Source organism: Typopeltis vanoorti, chromosome 20, assembly GCF_054136105.1.
Source record: "Typopeltis vanoorti isolate ZY-2024b chromosome 20, IOZ_Tvanoo_1.0, whole genome shotgun sequence".
Classification (NCBI taxonomy): domain Eukaryota; kingdom Metazoa; phylum Arthropoda; class Arachnida; order Uropygi; family Thelyphonidae; genus Typopeltis; species Typopeltis vanoorti.
In genome coordinates, this window is record NC_143568.1 from 57366377 (window position 1) to 57388438 (window position 22062).

Genomic DNA, 22062 nt, shown 5'->3' on the forward strand with positions numbered 1-22062 from the left:
TCTCATGCATTATTTTTCTCCATTTAAATCATTCATTCTGGCCACCGATCATTTCTTTTCCCTACACTTAGAGCACAAAGGTGTATCACCCTACACTTTTGTGCTCTAATAGCTTCACTAACATCATTAATTTTCGCACCAGGAAAGAACGATTTTGTCAAACTCTTATCGTTCACACCTGTTATGATTGAATCACCGTAAAACATTCGCTCTTTAATTTTTCTTTCTCTCTCGATCATGCCCTCATTTTTCTTATCTTGCACTTCTTTCTTTTTGTTATCAGCTGATCCACTCATTCAACATTTCCAATCGCTCCAGTTGCCGCTTCGCCTATGTCACTATGTGCAACCAAATTATCTCCCTCATTGCAGCCAACTCTTCATTCTTTACATCAGTCAAACTATTGTTCAACACCTTAACTCTCACTTTCAACCACGTCACATTTAATCTCACTCTCAATACAAATCTGGCGTTACCTCACAATTTTCAATCATATTCTGAGTTCCATCCACTACTTTAATCTCGCGACCTGAGACACACTTTTGATTCTTACTCTCATGATATTTTTGGCACACTTTCCCACCACTATCGCTTTCAAACCATATTCTAGCTGCCTTTGGTAATGCATACATTTCGCAGAAATTACACTGCATAAAGTCCCTTTGATTAAATTCTTAAAACAATGATGATGACTTGGATGCCATTGTTCTGCTTTGCATTGGTGCCATGTGCTAACGCTAAGTATCTTATCAAAATCACTTTCAAACCATATTCTAGCTGCCTTTGGTAATGCATACATTTCGCAGAAATTACACTGCATAAAGTCCCTTTGATTAAATTCTTAAAACAATGATGATGACTTGGATGCCATTGTTCTGCTTTGCATTGGTGCCATGTGCTAACGCTAAGTATCTTATCAAAAAGACTAAATTAACAATATTTAAAACAAAATTTTTAACCAAAACTAATTAACTCCGCAATACAATCTAATTCTAATAATTTAACTGATAATGCTATTTTTTTAAAACTAAATAACTTAGCTTTCGGAGCTCTTCAAACACAGTCCTACCATCACACGCCACCTGACAGTATATATAAGATATATGAATAATTTTACTTGTTCAATATTCTTACCTCTAATCACTATTTGATCTATCTTATTTTGTTTGCTTTGAACCTGCCACCATTATTTTAGTGCACATTTAAGTCCATTATGTTTCTTTTTAGCTAATACAGCTATATTATCAAGAACGCATATATGCACTTCATCTACAGTTATCCAGTTCATTGCTTCTTTTATTAATTTCATTATTTTCCTATATACAGATTAAAAAGTAAGGATGACAATACATGACCCTGTATTGTCTTTTTGCAAATGCTTCCTTTTCCTTTCCTTCATGCTTACACAATGATCAGAATACATTATGAAAAATTATGGAGACAACTACTGTGTTAGAGCAAAACTTACATAGTTTATATATACATATATATAAACTATGTAAGTATACATATAAATTCCAACAAAATGGTATGGGATAGTTTCCAATAAAAGCTGAAAATTACTTCAAGTCCTAACGTCAGGGTATGATGGAAACTAAATAGGCTGAATATGTGCCATCCAAATTCTTGTAATTTTTATGCCACCATTATTGTTGAGATTAGGGTGGTTAATCGGAATTTCACAGGCTTCTTAGCACTCTAGCTTTGATGTAGTAAAGGTTTTTTTTTTTTTAAGTAATTTTCAGCTTTTATTGGAAACTGTTCCATACCAGTTGGTTGGAATTATATCCATACTTACATAGTTTATATATATATATATATAACGTAAACATCTTGCTCTCCAGCCCTATTTAATTTTGTAGCCTAATAGATAATAATAGGACTATCTTTGATGTAGTAAAGGTTTTTTTTTTTTTAACCAAAGGTCAGGCCAATACTTGTAACGGTTGGTCAGTAACTTTAGCAAACCATGTAGATTGTAATGCAGCTTGTTTCTTTGTATATGTGTATGCTCCAGACCTTGATATGAAGGTCGAAACGTCGAGTATTCATTTTGGTTTATAATAAACTAAAGTTTTGCTCTAACACGGTAGTTGTCTCCATAATTTTTCATAATGTCTTCATTTTCCTTTATTTGTATCTTTATTTTCTAGCTGATTTCGAATAGATTTAGTCTTATATTCGACTTCTATCCCAATTTCTTTCGTTATGTGAAAAAGCTTGTTTTACTGTACATTACCAAACATCTTTTCCAAATCTATATGTAGCATGATTTACTTCAGTTCTTCAGTCTGTGATTATTCTTAAAACTAATATTGCTTCTCTAGTTCCTTTATGTTCCTGGAATCCAAACAGATCATCTAAATAATATTCAGTTTTTTGGTTTATTCTTTTCTTCACTATATTCAATTTGATCTTTGAGGCATGATTCGGTAAACATAACATAACATTCAATAAGTCTGTTGCATTCACTTTCTTGAGCACTGTTACGATTAAACCTTCATAGAAATCTTATACTTCCTCTTGTTAGATTAAATTAATCAATTTAATAAGGCTTCTTGTGATGCATCACCCAAATTTTTTAAAATTTCATCAAGCATTTCATCTGTTCCTAGTTTTCCAGTTAGGTAAGTCATTAACCACTCTTTTAATTTCTTCATTATCTCTATCCTATCCCAATGGCTTTAACAGGCCTTTAAGGCCCACAACCTTCCAAGCATGCTTGGATTTCACAACCAAAGTACAAGAATAGGATGGTTACCCCTATGCCTCTAAGTATTCCTGGCTGTATCCTTATGTGTTCATGGGGTCAGTTTGCCTGCTTGCAGGATGAAAAACCCCCAGATAAACTGGTGGAAAAAACCTTGCTGTCCACGCCCAAGACCAGCTAACTTGGCAAAGCCACTAGGCTAACTGTGTGGACTCTTCATTATCTCTGGTCTAGGAATATGACTTCAAGATATTCCTTCCATTTCTCTGATATCTCTGTTACAGTAAGGTAATTTTCTTTTTTGTCTCTTATTACATTACTTTTTATTTGGGACTGCAGGTGGGCACAGCAATTATTCTATATGCCTTGTCAGCTTCTTCTGCTTTTAATTTATTATTATTACCCCAAGAGCTCATGGAGTCAAGGACTCATCTGGGAGGTCCTTTTATCACACACACATCTCATCATACCATGTCTTAAACACACTCAAACTCCTTGCAGACACCACACTCTCAGGCAAGGCATTCCAATCATGTTCGACTTCTTTATATATTTCTTCTAACCATTTCTCCTTTGCTTTTTTTGCAATCTTCTTAGTCTTGTCTTTATAGTCTTCTTTTTCCTTGCTTTATTTTACTCTTCTATTCATTTAAGTATTTCATTTGATCCAAGGCTTTCAGAGTTGGATTACAATTAATTTTGTAAATCTTAATTTGTCTACTGATCTTTTAGTTATTTCCTCGATGATTGTTCAGCATTTCTCACTGCTTATCTCGAGCATGCAATACATTCTATGTATTTGCTTAGGTTTTATTTTACATTTTGCAACAACAAGTGAGTGGTCACTCTCTATTTCAGCTCCTGAGTAGATGTAACTCAAGATGGTCTCTGTATCTTTTTTTTCTGACTAGTATGTAATCAATCTGGTATTGTGCAACATCTAATGATTTCTGTATGAGGAGAGGAGACTGAAAAGTTATGATAAACACTTAGAAGAAAAATGATATTAAAGCAACTGATATAACCTTAAGAAAGAACATATATCTTAAAACCATTTAACCTCCATGTTTTATCAAATTGTAATAATCTGTTCTTTTTCTTTTAGAATATATAAGAAGACACATCAGAGATTTTGAAGAAATTCAAAGACACAAAGGTGTGGGCCAAAATCAAGTTTTTCATGCTGCAAGAAAAGTCTGCAACTGAGAATCACCAAGCGTGTGAGACTTTGCCCCAGCATATCCAAAAGTTGCCAGATGAGTGGTTTAAACTGGCCATCCTGAGAAAACAGATGCTCCCAGATCAGGAAGACCTTCCACAGTGATCACACCTGAAAACATCGATGCAGTGCGTGCCATGATCCTTGATGATAGATGAATACCAGCCAAAATTCTCTGGGGATATCCAGGGAATGAGTTGGGATCATTATCCACCAACATCTGGACATGCAGAAGCTCTCAGCAAAGTTAGTCCCAAAATGTTTGAATGCTGACCAAAAGAGAGAATGTGTGCTGTCATTTAAAGGATTTTGGATCATTTTGAGAAATCAGGTGCAAATTTTTTGGTTCGTATTGTGACTGTTGATGGAACATGGCTTCATCACTATGACCCAGAGACGAAACAACAGTCAGGAGTAGAGACAAAAAGGTTCTTCATGGCCAAAGAAGTTCTGAACCCAAAAGTCAGCAGGGAAGGTTCTTGCCATTGTCTTTTGGGATATGGATGGCATAATCCTTACCACGTGCCTCAAACAAGTTGAAACTGTTACAGCAGAAGTTCATTCAACAGCTCTGAAAGAAAAATTTACCACTTCATCCGTGGTAAATTTTGTTCCTTTCAAGTGCTTCTTTAAATTTGGGAATAAAAAGTAGTCGGCATAAAAATAGGGCCAGGTCTGATGAATAGAGTTGATGAGGCAGACATTGAAAACCCAACAGACAATACACCACTTGGGATTTCAATATCTGCCTCACCAACTCTATTTGTCAGACCTGACCCTATCTGACTACTTATTATTTGTAAATTAAAAGAAGCACTTGAAAGGAACAAAATTTATCACAGATGAAGTCATATCTGCAGCTGAGGAGTGCAACAAGGGGAAGATTTTTTTCTCAGAGGATTGAAATGATGCAGCAGCATTGCAACAAGTGTATAACACTTCATTGGGAATACGTAGAATGATGAGTAAGTTACATGGTTCTACCTCAATTCCTTCAGGGTGATTATCACAACTTTTCAAACACACCCTCATTGTCTTTGATTTCACACTTCAAGAAACATGTTACCAATTATGAGGTCATGTTGTTTACAGAAATTTAACAATCATTTTCCTCTTGCATTCTTCCTATCTAGTCAAAATTGCCCAGTTTCTTCACATTCACTGTGCTCTTCAACCACTGAATTCAAATTGCCCATTATAATTAAATTATCTGAAACTGATGTTACTAGTTCCAGTTGTTCATATATCTCTTCTATCTCATGATCTGAATTAGCTGGTTGGCATGTATATGCCCGAATTATAGTAAGATCCGCTGGGGTAGTTGTTAAGATTGTCATCAGTATTCTGTCATTCAGATGGTATTATTCATTTTCTTATCCCAATACTTCCTTAGTAACAAACCTATACCATTTTGTCCTTTGTCTCCTCCACTACAGATGATTCTGTAACATCCAATCTAGTGACTATCCCTTCCACCCTGGGGAGGTGGGGACAGGATACAGAGAATTTTACATAAACTATTTTAAAATTGATTGATTTAATTTATTTTCTCATCATCATCAAATTCCTGACGTGTACCCTCAAGGGGTGTGCAGAATATGATAGTACTACATGAAAAATTTACATCATTACCAACTTCCTATCTACAATTTTCCTCCAAATCAGTCTGTTACATGTCAAGACTCCAACATTATCAGATCTTATATTTCTTCTAAGGCACTTTGTACCATATCAATCCACCTATATCTTGGTCTTCCTCTGGGTCATATTCCTGCCAATCTGGCTGAGAACACTTGTTTTGCTAATCTTTCCTCGACCATTCTGTTCAAGTTACCATACAACCTGAGATTGGCTCTGCTAACACATTCCTAGATGCTGACAATGTCAAGTTCTTTCCTAATATCCTCGTTTTTAATATGATATTGCCATTGACACCATCTGTTCATGCCTATAACCTTTCTCAGGACTCTCATATCTGCTGTCTCTAGTCTTTGGTCAAGTGTTTTACTTCTGACCCAGCTCTCAGATCCATAAGTTAAAACTGGTTTGAACACTGTCTTGTATACAGCTAATTTAGTGTTCCGATTAATTTCTCTCTTATTCCACATGAATTTATTCAATTCACTTCCTACTATACCAGCTTTGTTGATTCTGTTGTCTATTTCCATATTTAATTTACCATCTTCAGTAAAAATCGTGCCTAAGTAGCTGAAATGTTTTACTTGTTCCACAGGTTCCCCATTCAAAACACAGTCAACATTTTCAACGATTCTACCTATTTTCATTGTATTTGTCTTTTAATTGCTGACCTTCATACAATATCTATTACAACAGTTATTCAATTTAGTCAGGAAATCTTGCAAACTTGTAGCGGATTTATTTAGAAGTATAACATCGTCCGCATAAAGCAAAGAGCTGACATTAACATCTCCAATTTTGATATCATGTTTAATACCACTTTCCTTCATAATGTGATCCATAAAGATAATGAATAACAGAGGGCTAATGTACATCCTTATCTCACACCAGATTTAACATTAAACCATCTTCCTGAACTTCCTTCAATTCTAACAGCTGATTTGCAACCCAAATAAAGACTAAGTATTGCTTGATATAATGCTCCATTGACACCATATACCTGTAGTGTACTGAATAGTTTATCTCTTGGCATCTTGTCATATGACTTTTCCAGATCGACAAAACGTAAATACAGATCTTTGTTATATTCCCATGCTTTCTCAATACTATTTGTCGTAAAGTGAAAATCTGATCTTGACAGCCTCTATTTGGCCTGAATCCAGCTTGTTCTTCACCAAACTTTTCTTCCACAATTTTTCTCAACCGTTTCTCAAGTATACTGGCATAAATCTTGCCCAGAACACTCAGTAGGGAAATACTTCTGTAATTCTAACACTCAGTTTTATTTCCCTTTTTATATATGGGTACTTTGAGAGCTCTACTCCAATCATCAGGAATTTGTCCCTCTGTCCAGGCCTTCTGAACTATGCAGTGCAGTCACTGTAAGACTTTTATACCACCATACTTTAGCATTTTTGGTCGAATATCATCTACTCCTGCTGCCTTTCCACATTTCAAGCCTTTGATGGCTTTTTCTACTTCAAGTATGGATATGTATTCCTGACTGTATGCCTGTTGAGTGTTTTTTTACCACTGTGCTATCATCGCTTGTTTCATTTAGCAATTTTTCAAAGTAATTACTCCATACTTCAAGGATATCTTTTTCTCCTGTTTTCATGTCACCTTTATCATCTCTAACTCCTTTTACAAGCACTCTTTCCTCCATAAGCTTCTTCAACAACCTCCAGAATATCTTACCACCTTCTTGATAATTATTTTCTATGTTCTCCAAAGTCCTCCCATGACTTTTGTTTAGCTAGTTTTACACAGTGTTTCTTTTTCTTACATTTGTCTCTGCATTCTCTAAGAGCACAAGCTTACTTATTTGCCAGAAACGTTTGATATGCTTTCTTCTTTTCCTTCACTGCCTCTTTAACTTCTTGTGTCCACCATGAATTCCTGATTTTTCTATCCTTGCAGACAACCTCACCACATGCCTCTCTAACTGAATCAATCAGGATTTTCTTCAAGGTTTGCCACTGAATCTCCAAGGTTTGGTTCTTGTTCTCAAACTATTTCATTTTTCTTCAATAATCTTTGTGTATTTTAGTCTACAGTTCACATCTGAGAGCTGCTCAACTTTTATTCGCTTTAAAACTTTCTTACATGTACTTCTTTTCAATATGAAATTCAATTGTATCCTGCTCAAGAATAAATAGTGATCACTTCCAATTTCAAATCCTCTGTACACTCTGGTGTCCTGCACCAGGGAGAAAACATCACTATCGACAATAACATAGTCAATGAGACTTGTCTTATTCCTTGCTTCTTCTCGCCATGTGAATTTGTGCACATTTTTATGTTGAAACATGGTGTTAGTAATAACCAGTCCATGTCCTAAGCAGAAATCCAACAGGTATTTGCCATTATTATTAGCTTTGCTCTTTTCTCCAAATTTTCCCAAAATATTTTTGTGTCTCACAATCATTTCCTACTCGGCTATTTAGAACCCCAACAAGGACCAACTTTTCCTTTTTCATTGTGTCAGTTGCTTTTTCTAAAGCCTCAAAAAATTCCTCCACTTCTACCTTAGTAGAACCTTCTGTGGGACCACAGACACAAATAAGTCTCATTGTCCAGTTCCCCATTCTCATATTTGCCCACATTACTCTACTTGAGACTGACTGCCATTCAAGAAGATTAGCCTCATATTTTGTGTTGAATACTATGGCTACTCCTTCTTTTTCCTTGATTGTCATTGCCTGAATATAACATTTTGTATTTATTGCTCAGAAAGATCTCACCAGTTTCTGTCTTTTTTGTTTCAGTCACCCCTATTATGTCAATCTGGTACTTATCTAATTCCTCAGCTAGCTCCATTTCTTTGCCATTCAGGCTTTTTATGTTGTTTAACCTTGTTTAACTGGGTGATGCCCCATCCGGCATGAAATTTTGTCATGTCATACCATCATTTTTTATTTTGGTTTAACCAATAAGAATACAATTTGGTCAGCTAAATCCCAAATTGCCACCCCATCCTCCTTCGTTCAGTATCCAGGTAGATACCTAACAGGATGCGCCACTACAAAGTGAGGATTGGACAGGTCAGAAGCCTCCAGTCAGTTCTCTGCATTCCTTTAAAGGCTATGTGGAGGTTTCCTCTCAGTTATACAACTTTGACCCTTAAGCACTTCAATTTATTTTCTATATTTATTTAACATCAATTAACATTCACTGAACATATTCTCTTCACACTGGTCTAGATGAACCATCTTGGACTGAACTGATCTTGAGGCAGCTTTATTGTAACATCTTGCAATTTTTCAGTTGCAGAAAATGTGGTAACAACACATGTTTATATAATGCTGTCACTGTATACAGATGAAAACTTATGTGAAGTAAATTTTCAAAACCAAATAGAGATTTACATATAACTGGAAATCAGAATTGTATTTGAGATTTTTCTATATCATTAAATAAGCTCAAAAAGATTTAAAAATAAAATTTATAACTTTTCTTGCAAAAAACAAAAAGCCACAAGTTAAAAATCATGAAAAGATCAAATAACATTTTTAATCGGAGGTAATGCTCAAGGAGATGAGATTTCTAACTAAAATCCGTGCTTGTGTACTATACCCAAAGAGGCAACTGCCAGTCATTTTATTGGCTATTAAGAAAAAAGCATGGATGACAATGAATCTCTTTGAAGACCGGATCAATAATTGTTTCTGTTGATTAAAGATGCCAAGAAATTATATACTTGGTTTAATCCTTTATCCAAGTGTAAACAAACAATGTTTGTACCTGAAGTAATTTCAGGACTGGGCAACTGTATATAGAAGCTAATGACTTCACATTAGTTGCCTTAGTATCCCATAATGTAAAGCACATATCCTTTTAGACATGTATAATGCTATGCATTATGGAAGGGTCACTACCCAAACCAGTTTCAACCTTTATTGAGGTCTCATCAGTGGGAGACAACCGTGCGGTTAGCCTAGTGGCTGTGCGCTTCGCAACCATATGACTGGGGAAGGAGTGTTCCAGGTTCAATTCCTGTCAAAGACGTGAGGAATTTGAGGATCTTCCTCAGCTATAGCCAAGTTAGCTGGTCTTGGGCACAGGCAGTAGGGTTTTTTCCACCAGTTTATCTGGTGTTTTTCATCCCGCAGGCAGGCAAACCGGCCCCATGAACACACACACGCACGGATCTACAGCCATAAATACTTAACCCCCCCCCCCCCCATGAGGAGACTCAACTCGTCCCAGTAGGGACAGGGGAGAAAAACTCCATACAAATAAATAAATAAGCAGGAGACAGATCCAAAAGTGATGCCAAGGTAATGGAGAAATCATATTTTCATATATGAGTAACCAAAAGGTGTCACCCTTGGCAAAAATGCCAAAGAACAACTTCTGGACATTCTCAATACCTCTTGGCGAACGGGCAAACTTCCAAAAGAATGGAAAAAATCAGTTATTGTACCCATCCTGAAACCTGACAAAAATGCTGCAGAATGTCAAAGTTACAGACCTATCGCATTAACTAGCATACTTTGTAAAATTACTGAAAGAATCATACACTCCAGGCTTATGCACTGGCTGACAAAAAATAAGAAAATCAACTACTACCAAACTGCTTATAGAACTCGTCATTCGACAACAGATCAATTATTCCATTTCTGCCAAACAATAATAGACTCATTTCAGGAAAAACCAACAAAAAAGACAACTGCCATATTCCTTGATATGACTGCTGCTTTTGATCGTGTTTGGATCAAAAAATTAATACAAACAATACATGATATTGGAATTAGAGGAAACGCTTTAATCTGGATTGCTGATTTCATCAGAGGAAGAAAGATCAAAGTCAGAATCAATACAGCAATATCAAAAGAGCGGAGAACCTGGGCTGGTGTTCCCCAGGGCTCAGTACTCAGTCCCTTACTATTCCTTCTATATGTCAATAATATTCATCCCTACCTTACAGATACAAAAGTAACTTGCTATGCAGATGATATAGCCATCTGGCACACTAGTGCTAAAATCAAAGAATCAGAGGAAATTCTAAACAAATCCATGAGAGGATTAGAAAAATGGTCAAACGAACTCAAACTTAAAATCAACCCAGACAAAACAAAACTAAGTACATTTAGTACAGACAGGAAAAATAGACATTCCTACAATCCCAAAGTCATGATCAATAACAAGCTAATTGAAAAAGTCACAAATCCAAAATACCTTGGTATTACGCTTGATCAGGAATTACGTTTTGCACAACACATCTCTAACACTTCCAACAGAGCTCTAAAAAAATTAAATATACTGAAAAGGCTTTGTGGAACAAATTGGGGTGCAAAGCCAAAAATCCTCAAAACTACTTACACTACACTAATAAGGCCAATAATGGAATATGCAGCACCTATCTGGTCACCTTCGGCTTCATCGGTAAAGAAAAACCTAGACAAAATACAAGCAAAAGCATCCAAGATTATCATTGGTGCAGTCTCATCCACTAACAACATCAGAGCCCAACAGGAATGTGGGCTTGACCTGCTGGAGGACAGACGAAAATTTGCCACCATAAAATTCATAAATAATATCAGAAGCTACCAAAGTGATCATGTCTCCCTAAAAACCTATGAACATTGGAACCAAATTTGCAGACTTCACAGATCATCGACTTTACAATATGATGACACTATCAGGAAAGAAATAGGTCTTGATCAGCTAAATGTCCACATAAACAAAGAACCTCTATTTTCCAGTCCTTTACCTTCAAATACCTTCATAAATCTAAACCTTACCAAACTCTGTACAAAAAAAGAACCAAAAGAAATGCTTAAAGAAAAAGGCCTAAATACCATCAACCTTCTTTCATCCTCCAAACAGGTTATTTGTTATACCGATGGATCATCAGACACCAATATGATTAATGGAGGCGCTGGTGTTCTCCTTCTACTCCCGAAAGGTGAAAAACTTTCAATAAAAGTTGGATCTGGGAGAATCGCTTCCAATTTTACCAGCGAACTCTACGCAATAATTAAAGCACTAGAAGCCTACTTAAATCTATCATCATCTCAACAATCTGAAGGAATTATAATTTACAGTGACTCAAGATCAGCTATGGAGGCAATCAAAAATGGCAATACCAAGCTCACACAAGACATCCATAAACTCTTAAATCATCTAAAGTGTTTAGGTAAAAGTTGCATTCTACAATGGATTCCTGCTCATGTAGGCATTGATCACAACGAAGCAGCTGATAAATTAGCAAAAGAGGCCAGAGAACTCAACCAAGAAACTCATATGATAACTCTTGCTGATGCCAATGCACTAGCAAAAGCTAAACTAATTCCATTGAAATCAGTGATACAACATCAAATTCCCGAGATCAATGCTGACAGAAGGACCTCCACTACGATAGCAAGACTACGAACAGGACATTATAGAGGAATGAAGATCAATACAGATGATACGAGAACATATAGAAACTGCAACAACTGCCCCAATACGGAACTGACACCCACTCACATCTTTACCTGTCCAGCAATTACAGCAGCCTTGCAAGAAATAGATCCTAATCCTGAACAACAGCTCTATACAAACAAAATCACAGACATAGCCAAAGCAGTACAAAGAGCGCACGGAAACATCTAAGACTCTTCAAAGGACAAGACAACAACAACAACAAAAGGTGTCACACCTTATTATTAAAATACTCTGGATTAGAGATAAAAGTTGGAAGTTTTTCCACTTGGTTATACTAAAAATTAAAGATGCCAAGAAATTATATTCATGGTTTAATTCTTTATCAAAGTGTAAGCAAACAATTTTTGCGCCTGAAATATTTTCTGGACTAAGCAACTCGTATATAGAAGCTAATGATCTCAGATCACTTGCCTTAGTATCTCTTATGTGCTATGCATTATGGGAAGGGCCATTACCCAGACAGATTTCAACATTTACTGAGGTCTCATCAGTGGGAGCCAGACCCAGAACTAAGAATATAATTTCTTGGCATTTAATTTATAGTATAACCAAGTGGAAAAACCTCTAAAAAATTTAAAAACCTCTTTCAGCTGATGGACAATTGTTTCTGTCCATCAGCTGAAAGGTATTTGAAATAAATAATAATAATAGTCTTAAAGCGTTGTTGCTTTTAGACAAATTTCCCCAGCTATCCTGTTTCATTATGATTTAAATGAAAATGCGAAGGTGATACTGCCAAGCACAACATCAATTTTATAGCCTATGGACAAGGAACAATTACTTTGAAAGGTTTAAAACATGAAAAGAGCTTTTGAACAGGCATTTCAAGCGACTGCAAACATCAAGCCAAATAAACTGATGAAGTTTTGGAAAAATAAATTTAAAACTAATAAGGCCTGTTTAGCTCTGTGGAGCTGGCATTTGCATTTGGTGTACTAGGCAGTCTGAAGAAAGATCTAAGTTCAATTCTAGTTGCCAACCAGAGAAACTTTTTCTAAGTCTTTCTTTGACTGGCTCTTGAGTTAGTTGATCTCTTGCACAGGCAAGTAAAGTTTTTTCTCTCAGAAACTTGTGGGGGGGGGGGGTATTCATAAACTCAATAAAACTGATTGTAGAACCCACATTATTTTTCAGATGACATAATGCTAGGATTAGGGATCACGAGATGGTGGTACTTGTTACCATCTCTTCACTGAATGACATTTATAATTAGTGATAGTCTTGGGCCAGCTATCTCTGAGTGGCTATGAGTAGAGAATGAACTACCTCCTCAGTCTCAATGTTAGAAAGGTTAAGATAACCTTGCCTATTCCTTATAGGGAAATAAATGGCATTAGCAGATAGAGAAATCTAATTGAAAATATTGACAAAGGATGACATCAAGTAACATGGGAGACGTAAAAAAAAAAAAGCCTTTGCCACATTGTACAAATGATTTTGTATGATTTATCAAATAGATGGACTATTTTTGCTGAAGAAAAAGCTAAGACTGGAAAAGCACTAGGCTTAAATAAAATGGATATCATAAATGTTCAGGAATTATTAAACTTTGCATTCAGAAGGAATGAGTGTTAATGACCACATTAACATTGATGAAAATTGTGTGTGTATGAAGAACAAGATTATTATTATTATTATTATTCGTGACACCTCCAAAGAGTCCGAAGACTCATCATGGGAGGACACCTACAACTGTCTCAACCACTACACCGAACCTCTACTACGAATCATCTCTATCAATGCCATCTACCGCCCACCTCCATCACTACCACAACTAGTATTTATTTATTTTTTGTCTGTAAATTACACAAAAGAAAATGTACCAATGCAGGATATATCTTTAAATGTATTTATTTATTTATTTATTCGTATGGAGTTTCCTCCCTTTTTTCCCCCATCCCTACTGGGGCAAGTTGAGCCCCCTTCCTGGGGGTTAAGTATTTATGGCTGTAGATCCGTGTGTTCACAGGGGCCGGTTTGCCTGCTTGCGGGATGAAAAACCCCACATAAACTGCAGGAAAAAATCCTGCTGTCCATGCTCAAGACTGGATAACTTGGCTATGGCTGAGGAAGATCCTTAAGCTCCTCACGTCAGTGATGGGAATCGAACCCAGGACACTCTTTCACAAGGCACATGGTTGCGAAGCACACAGCCACTAGGCTAACGGTGCGGACATATCTTTAAAAGAAACTTTAAATCAACAGCTCATAACAAAGCTATGAACTGTACATACAGAAAAAAAAAAGCAAAATCTAGTGTAAACTACCTTGTTCAAATATTTCTCATGTTGTATGTATATGTATAATCATGTTTGTATGTATGTATAGTATGTATATATATATATGTACAGTATGTATATATATATGTTTGTATGTATAATCATGAATATTAATTTTTATGGCTATTTTTGCCTATTTTTGTTTAGGAGTACCCCTTTTTATATCATTGGCTTTTTATTCATTTTTTAGGGCATTACTGATGTTTTAAATACAGATACATGAAGAATATGTGGGAAGAATAATTTTGGACATACCTTTGTAGGATGTTCCTGGTTGCCTTCTTACTGAGCAGCATCCAGCATATGGCAAGGCGATATACATTTGCATTACTGCTGAAGTATGACTGAAAGGAAGGGGGGGGGGTTGGAAATGTGGAGATAGAGATGTGGGAAAATTGTGGGTGGGGCAAGAGGTATATGAATTTTAAAACCCAGGTTTTAAATTCACATACCTCTTGCCTCCTTATCTCCACATTTCCAATCTCCCTCTTCCTTTCAGTCATACTTCAGCAGTAATATAAATGTATATTGCCATGTGCCAGATGCCGTTCGATAAGATGACAACCAGGAACATCTTACAAAGGTGTGTCCAAAATTATTCTTCCCAGATATTCTTCATATATCTGTCTTTAAAGCATCAGTAATGCCCTAAAAATTGAGTAAAAAGTCAATGACATTATAAAAAGGGGTACTCTTAAAAAAATAGCCATAAAAATTAATATTATTTAGAGGAAGTAACATGGAAATTTTTCCAAAAATAATACCTAATTATGAATATTTATTATGCAGCATTTAATAAACACTTAATAAAAACAAATGTATATTGAAACCACATGTTTCTAAAGATATAACATATTTAATAAAATAAACAATATAACCCCAAAATCTAGCCATCTTTTTTCAGTAAACACATTTAACTTAAAAACAACTACCTGTTCTTACTTCATTATTGTTCATTCTGATAAATAACATGCTGACAATTAGTATAACATTTGTTATAATTCACTATAGCAAACTATAATGAATTATCCACCATAAACACTGATCTGCAAGTAAATTTTTAAGAACTGGCTTGCTAAAAAAATAAATAAAATGTAGGTATGTATACTTCATATATTTATTGTAAAGTTTACTGATTTCCATCAATTTGGAATATAAAAATTTCTAAACAACAACAATGATAATATTAATTTCTTAATTGTCATTTCCATATATATATATAGCCAATTTAATCTCTTGTATCCAATCCCAATCTATGGTCACTCTCAACCATGATTTCATAATTTTTTTTTCCTCCACCAGTTATCCAAGGAGAAGTTAGTTCTTCATAAGACCAAGGCTCTAATAAATCAAAAGAATTAATTATTCGAATTAAGTGGATATTGAATCCAACATTAATTCAGAGTCGAGTAGAGAAACTACAAGAGTTTCGCGCCGAATATATAAAAACGATAAAAATTTCGGCGGGTACAAGTGTAAGCAAAACTTTCATGACAGGGACAACTCATAGTAAAGGTGGAGTAAGATCTGATCACTATCGTTAGTATTTCCCATAATGTAAAACACATCTCCTAGGACAGTGGTGGCGAACCTTTTTTATGTACGCGTGCCAAAAATTTACAAATCGAGTTGCTGACGTGCTGATGCGTGTCAAAAATTTACCAATCGATTTGCTGACGTGTCGGGCAGTTTTTAATAGGGGAAAAATTAATAGAAAATTAATCTAACTTAATTTATTTATTTATAAATTTATAATATATATTTATAATATTTTATAATTATTTATAATTTTATAAATAATATTTTATTTATAATATTTATTTATATATAAATTTATAATATTACTCAGTATAAAACTGATTACTGTATTATTAAATTGATTTTCATTATGTTGGTTTGAAAAAAAAAAAAAAAAACAGTAGTGAGAAAAATATTTATGCATTGTAACTCACCATCGAAGTTAGCTGAGCAAGGGAAGCAGCAGAAGGATGTCAAGTTGTCAGCGAAACGCTGACCATATTTACTCGAAAATAACTCGCCCTCGCGTATAACTGGCACCCCTGATTTTACTTAACGAAAAAGATATTAAAAAGTGTTGCATATGCCTCGCACACGAAAAATGTTTAAGCGTGATCACGTCATAATAACTTGCTCCCTGCGGTTATCAACATACCCTCCCCAACAGCATTATACTGCAGATGCAAGAAAAACAAGTAATTTTATTGTATCCCTGTTTAAGGTACAGAGGCTTTTGCAGTCTGTGTAATATATTTCTCAACAAATAGTGCAATTAGAGAGCTGGAATGAAACGGCACTAACTAATGAATCACATGTCCCCTCTCACAGAAACTACGCTGTATAGACTGAAGCAAAACCATATGTTGCACTGGAAACAGTATCTAACTAAAAACTATTGTCCAATTTTTCAATTAATTACATGAAATAAGTGTTTGTTTTATTGCATTTGAAATCTCGATTTCATTATGACAGATCACAAAGGCTAACTTCAAATAAAATTCTACCACGAATTGAAATATGCCATATAGTGCATGTGCGAGTTCCCGTGCCAGCTGAAATGCAAACCAGCAGCAATAAAATTCAACCAAAGGTTGAAACTTTGTGCAAGTTGAGCCCACCAATAAAAAGAAGTTCCGTCAGAAAGATAAATGACACCCCGTCGTGAATGTGTTAAAACCAAGATATATATAGTGAATGTTGTTATGACAGTTGCACATGTTATGGAATTCGGTTGAAGAGAATTAGCATTTCAACTCAACAATTGTAGGTTGTCTTTGGGTCAAGCTACCTTTTTTAATACCGCACCAATCATATGCACATCTTCATAGCTGCTCTCTGGTGTAAAACAAAATTTAACTTGTATGTATTGTAACCATTAAAAAAAAAAAAGGTTGAATAATTTATAAGCATATAAAAGGATATTACCTGTAAATCGTTGACTTGCCAGGAAAATTCTCGGATGTGCCATAGGTTTTGCATCTATGTCCTGGGAGATGTATGATATTATACATTATGGGGTGGGGGGGGGTCACTACCTAGACTGGTCTGTAGTTTCTCTACTCGGCTCTGAAGTAATGTTGGATTCAATATCCACTTAATTTGAACAATTTTACATCGCCGAAGTGAAGCCATTTGGCTCTTTATTTTCAGTAATTCTTGGTGCCTTTCATAATGTGACACTTTTTTTTGATAACTCGTATGGTAAAGTATAAGTTCTGCATCGTTCCAACCCGAGTATTTACATTCTGAGTCTGGCTCCCACTGACGAGACCTCAAATAAGGTCAAAACCAGTCTGGGTAGTGACCATCCCCCATAATGTATAACATCATACATCTCCTAGAAAGATGTGTTTTACATTATGGGAAATATTAAAGACAGTGATCGGAGCTTACTCCACCTTTACTACGATTGACCCTGTCGTGAAAGTTTTGCTTACGGTTGTACCCACCGAAACTTTCTATATATTCGGCATGAAACTCTTGTAGTTTCTCTACTCGGCTCTGAAGTAATATTGAATTCAATATCCACTTAATTTGAATAATTTTAAATCGCCGAAGTGAAGCCTTTTGGTTCTTTATTTTCAGCAAAAGAATTAAAATAACATTAAGTACTTCAATGTTTATTACCAAGACATATATACTCAAATTTGAAATGAAACAAGTGAACTCACCTCTGTATCATCATTACCTGGTATGTTCCAAGGAGGATTTAAGTGTTTAACCCTAGCACTAAGATGTGTGGAAATTAGATACCTGAAAATTTAAGAAACAATCTTCTATTTCATGAAATAGATGCTAGCAAAACAAATTAACAAAAGTACAAAAAAGTAATTATCTTCTAGTTATTTTCTTTGCAACTACTGCTCAAGTTGCAAGCAATCTTTAATAATGAGAGCAAAAAAGATACAAAGACAATGAAAAAAAGCAATGATATCTTCCAGATAAAAAAAAAAATCTCACTAAATATGAATCATTGTAGGTAAATCAGTCTCTTGCCAATACCAGCAATTTTTTTTTTTTTTGGGGGGGGGGTTTAAATTTTGATAAATAGAATTAAATGTGATATAAAAGATATTAAAGCATGAGCAAATTGATTTTAGAACAGGTAGAAGTACTGTACTATTTTTATTGCTTTTAAATTAAGTAATATCACTGAACAAAGTATAAAATTTAAAACATAAATTATAATAATAAGGATAATAGTAAAGAACTTGATATTATTAAATTATAAAACTTAAATTATTTTTAAATATAAAATTTAAAACATAAATTATAATAATAAGGATAATAGTAAAGAACTTGATATTATTAAATTATAAAACTTAAATTATTTTTAAATATAAAATTTAAAACTTAAATTTTTGAGATTCAAAACAGAAAAAGCCACAAAAAGCCTGAAATGTGGTAAGGCAGCAGGAGTAGATGAAATGTGATCAGAAATGCTAAGTATGGAGGTAAAAAAGTCTTGCGGTGGTTGCACTGCATAGTTCAGAAGGCATGGACAGAGGGATGGATTCCAGATGACTGGAGTAGAGCCCTCATAGTACCTATATGATAATTACAGAGGAATTTCCCATCTGACTGTTCCTGGTAAGATTTATTCAAGTCTACTTCAGAAAGAGTTAAGAAAAGATGGTGGAAAGTAAACATGGTGAAGAACAAGCTGGATTCAGGCCAAATAAAGGCAGTCAGGATCAGATTTTCACTTTACGACAAATAGTTGAGAAATCATAGTACAGATGAGATGATCTGTACTTAAGTTTTGTACACCTGCAAAAGGCATGTGGCTAAGAAAAAAGTTATTTAAAATGATAAGTTTATACGGTGTCAATGGGGCATTATATCAAGCAATACTTAGTCAGACAAGGATGTACATTATCCACTCTGACACCAGAAACATTGAAAATATCAATTGCATTGTGAATTGAGAACCTATAGAACAAGTAAAACATTTCAGCTACTGAGACACAATTTTTAATGAAGATGGTAAATTAAACAAGGAAATAAACAAAATCAACAAAGCCGGTATGGTAGGAAGTGAACTGGATAAATTTATATAGAATAAGAGAGAAATTGGTCAAAACACTAAATTAGCTGTATAAAAGACAGTGTTTAAACCAATTTTAATTTATGGATCTGAGAGTTGCCTTAGAAATAAACACTTCACCAAAGAGTGGAAAGCACAGATATGAGAGTCCTGAGAAAGATCAGGGGCATGAACAGATGGCATCAATGGCAATATCATATTAAAAATCAGGATATCAGTAAAGAACTTGACATTATTAGCATCCAGGAATGTATTGGCAGAGCTAATCTCAGGTGGCATGGTCACTTAAACAGAATGGGAGAGGAAAGATTAGCAAAACAAGTGTTTTCTGCCAGTTTGGCAGGAAAACGACCCAAAGGAAGACCAAGATATAGGTGGATTGATACAGTAAAAAGTGCCTTAGAAGACAGAAATATAGGATTTGATAATGATGATGAATTTTACAGATTTTGCTAAAATGCTTGATAGTATTAATGGAGAGACATCATGGATATTTATTAAAAGCTATGGAATTCCCAATCAATATGTGAGAATAATAAATGTCTGAAGGAAGTAAAAGTTGTTATTGCACAACAAACATCAGAATGATTTGAAATAGACTGCTGAGAGACAGAGATAACATCTGGACCACTAAATAACAATTTTTCAATGGATTATGGAAAAAAAAAAATTCCACACAAAAATAAAATGGAATCTCATATCACAGCTAGACTATGCAGTTGATATACTTTTAATGTCATCAAAACGCACTGATATACATGCAAAATTTAAAGCATTTTGTATAATACAGTGGAAAAAGTTAGAATTAAATAGGAATAAAAACAAAATCTTTTAAACTGAACAACAAATGCCAAAAGATATTAAAAACTGTCCAAATTACCATTACAAGATGTTAAGAAATCCTTCCCATTTCTCTATGTTTGTACAACTACTGCTCTTATGTAATCCTGTACAATGGCTTGGCAATATACATAAGTGCCATGGAATGAAACAAGTTAAAAAATGAAAATAATGAAACATGAAAAAAATTACATCATTACTAACTTCCTATCTACAGTTTTCCTCCAAATCAGTCTGTTACTTGTCAAGACTCCAACATTATCAGATCTTATATTTCTACTGTCAAGGCAGTTTGTACCTTATCAATCCACCTATATCTTGGTCTTCCTCTGGGTCGTTTTGCTGCCAACCTGGCAGAGAACACTTGTTTTGCTAATCTTTCCTCGCCCACTCTGTTTAAGTGACCATACCACCTGAGATTAGCTGTGCTAATGCATTCCTTGATGCTGACAATGTCAAGTTCTTCCCTAATATCCTCGTTTTTAATATGATATTGCCATTGATGCCATCTGTTCCAACCTATAATCTTTCTCAGGACTCTCATATCTGTGGTCTCTAGTCTTTGGTCAAGTGTTTTACTTCTGACCCAGCTTTCAGATCCATAAGTTAAAACTGGTTTGAACACTCTTGTATACAGCTAATTTAGTGTTCCGACTAATTTCTCTCTTATTCCATATCAATTTATTCAATTGACTTCCCACGATACCAGCTTTGCTGATTCTGTTGTCTATTTCTATATTTAATTTACCATCTTCAGTAAAAATCGTGCCTAAGTAGCTGAAATGTTTCACTTGTTCCACAGGTTCTCCATTCACAATGCAGCTGACATTTTCAACGATTCTGCCTATTTTCATTGCCTTTGTCTTTTTATTGCTGACCTTCATACCATATCTATTACAACAGTTATTCAATTTAGTCAGTAAATCTTGCAGACTTGTAGCGGATTTATTTAAAAGTATAACATCATCCGCATAAAGCAAAGAGCTCACATTAACATCTCCAATTTTGATATCATGTTTAATACCACTTTCCTTCATAATGTGATCCATATAGATAATGAATAACAGAGGGGATAATGTACATCCTTGTCTCACACCAGATTTAACATTAAACCATCTTCCTGTACTTCCTTCAATTCTACCTGCTGACTTACAACTCAAATAAAGACTAAGTACTGCTTGATATAATGCCCCATTGACACCATATAACTGTAGCGTATTGAATAACTTCTCTCTTGGCACCTTGGCATATGCCTTTTCCAAATAGACAAAACTTAAATACAGATCTTTGTTATATTCCCATGCTTTCTCGACTATTTGTCGTAAAGTAAAGATCTGATTCTGACAGCCTCTATTTGGCCTGAATCCAGCTTGTTCTTCACCAAGCTTTTCTTCCACAATTCTTCTCAACCGTTTCTCAAGTATACTTGCATAGATCTTGCCAGGAACACTCAATAGAGAAATACCTCTGTAATTCTCACGTTCAGTTTTATTTCCCTTTTTATATACGAGTACTATGAGAGCTCTACTCCAATCATCAGGAATTAGTCCCTCTGTCCAGGCTTTCTGAGCTATGCAGTGCAGCCACTGTAAGACTCTTATACCATCATACTTCAGCATTTCTGGTCGAATATCATCTACTCCTGCTGCCTTTCCACATTTCAAGCCTTTGATGGCTTTTTCAACTTCAAGTATCGATATGTATTCCTGATTGCAAACCTGATCAGTGTTTTTTACCACTGTGCTATCATTACTGCTTGTTTAATTTAATTTATTTTTCTTGAATTCATTCAAACTGCTTGCACTCATAACATCCAATGGCAAATCCATTCCAATCGCACACCACCCTCTGAGAGAAAAATCTAGCCCTCACACCCTTC

General features: G+C 35.0%; 1 protein-coding gene across 7 annotated transcripts in view; it reads right to left on the bottom strand.

Annotated features, from left to right (window-relative positions):
• Positions 1 to 22062, bottom strand: part of LOC150095460 (MYG1 exonuclease) — a 160198-nt gene that overhangs the window by 62324 nt on the left and 75812 nt on the right. For all 7 annotated transcript variants that reach the window (XM_090410743.1, XM_090410746.1, XM_090410744.1 and 4 more), the window contains one exon: positions 17968 to 18049. In XM_090410743.1, the coding sequence (XP_090266869.1) occupies positions 17968 to 18049 (82 nt within the window). The remainder of the gene's footprint in view (positions 1 to 17967; positions 18050 to 22062) is intronic.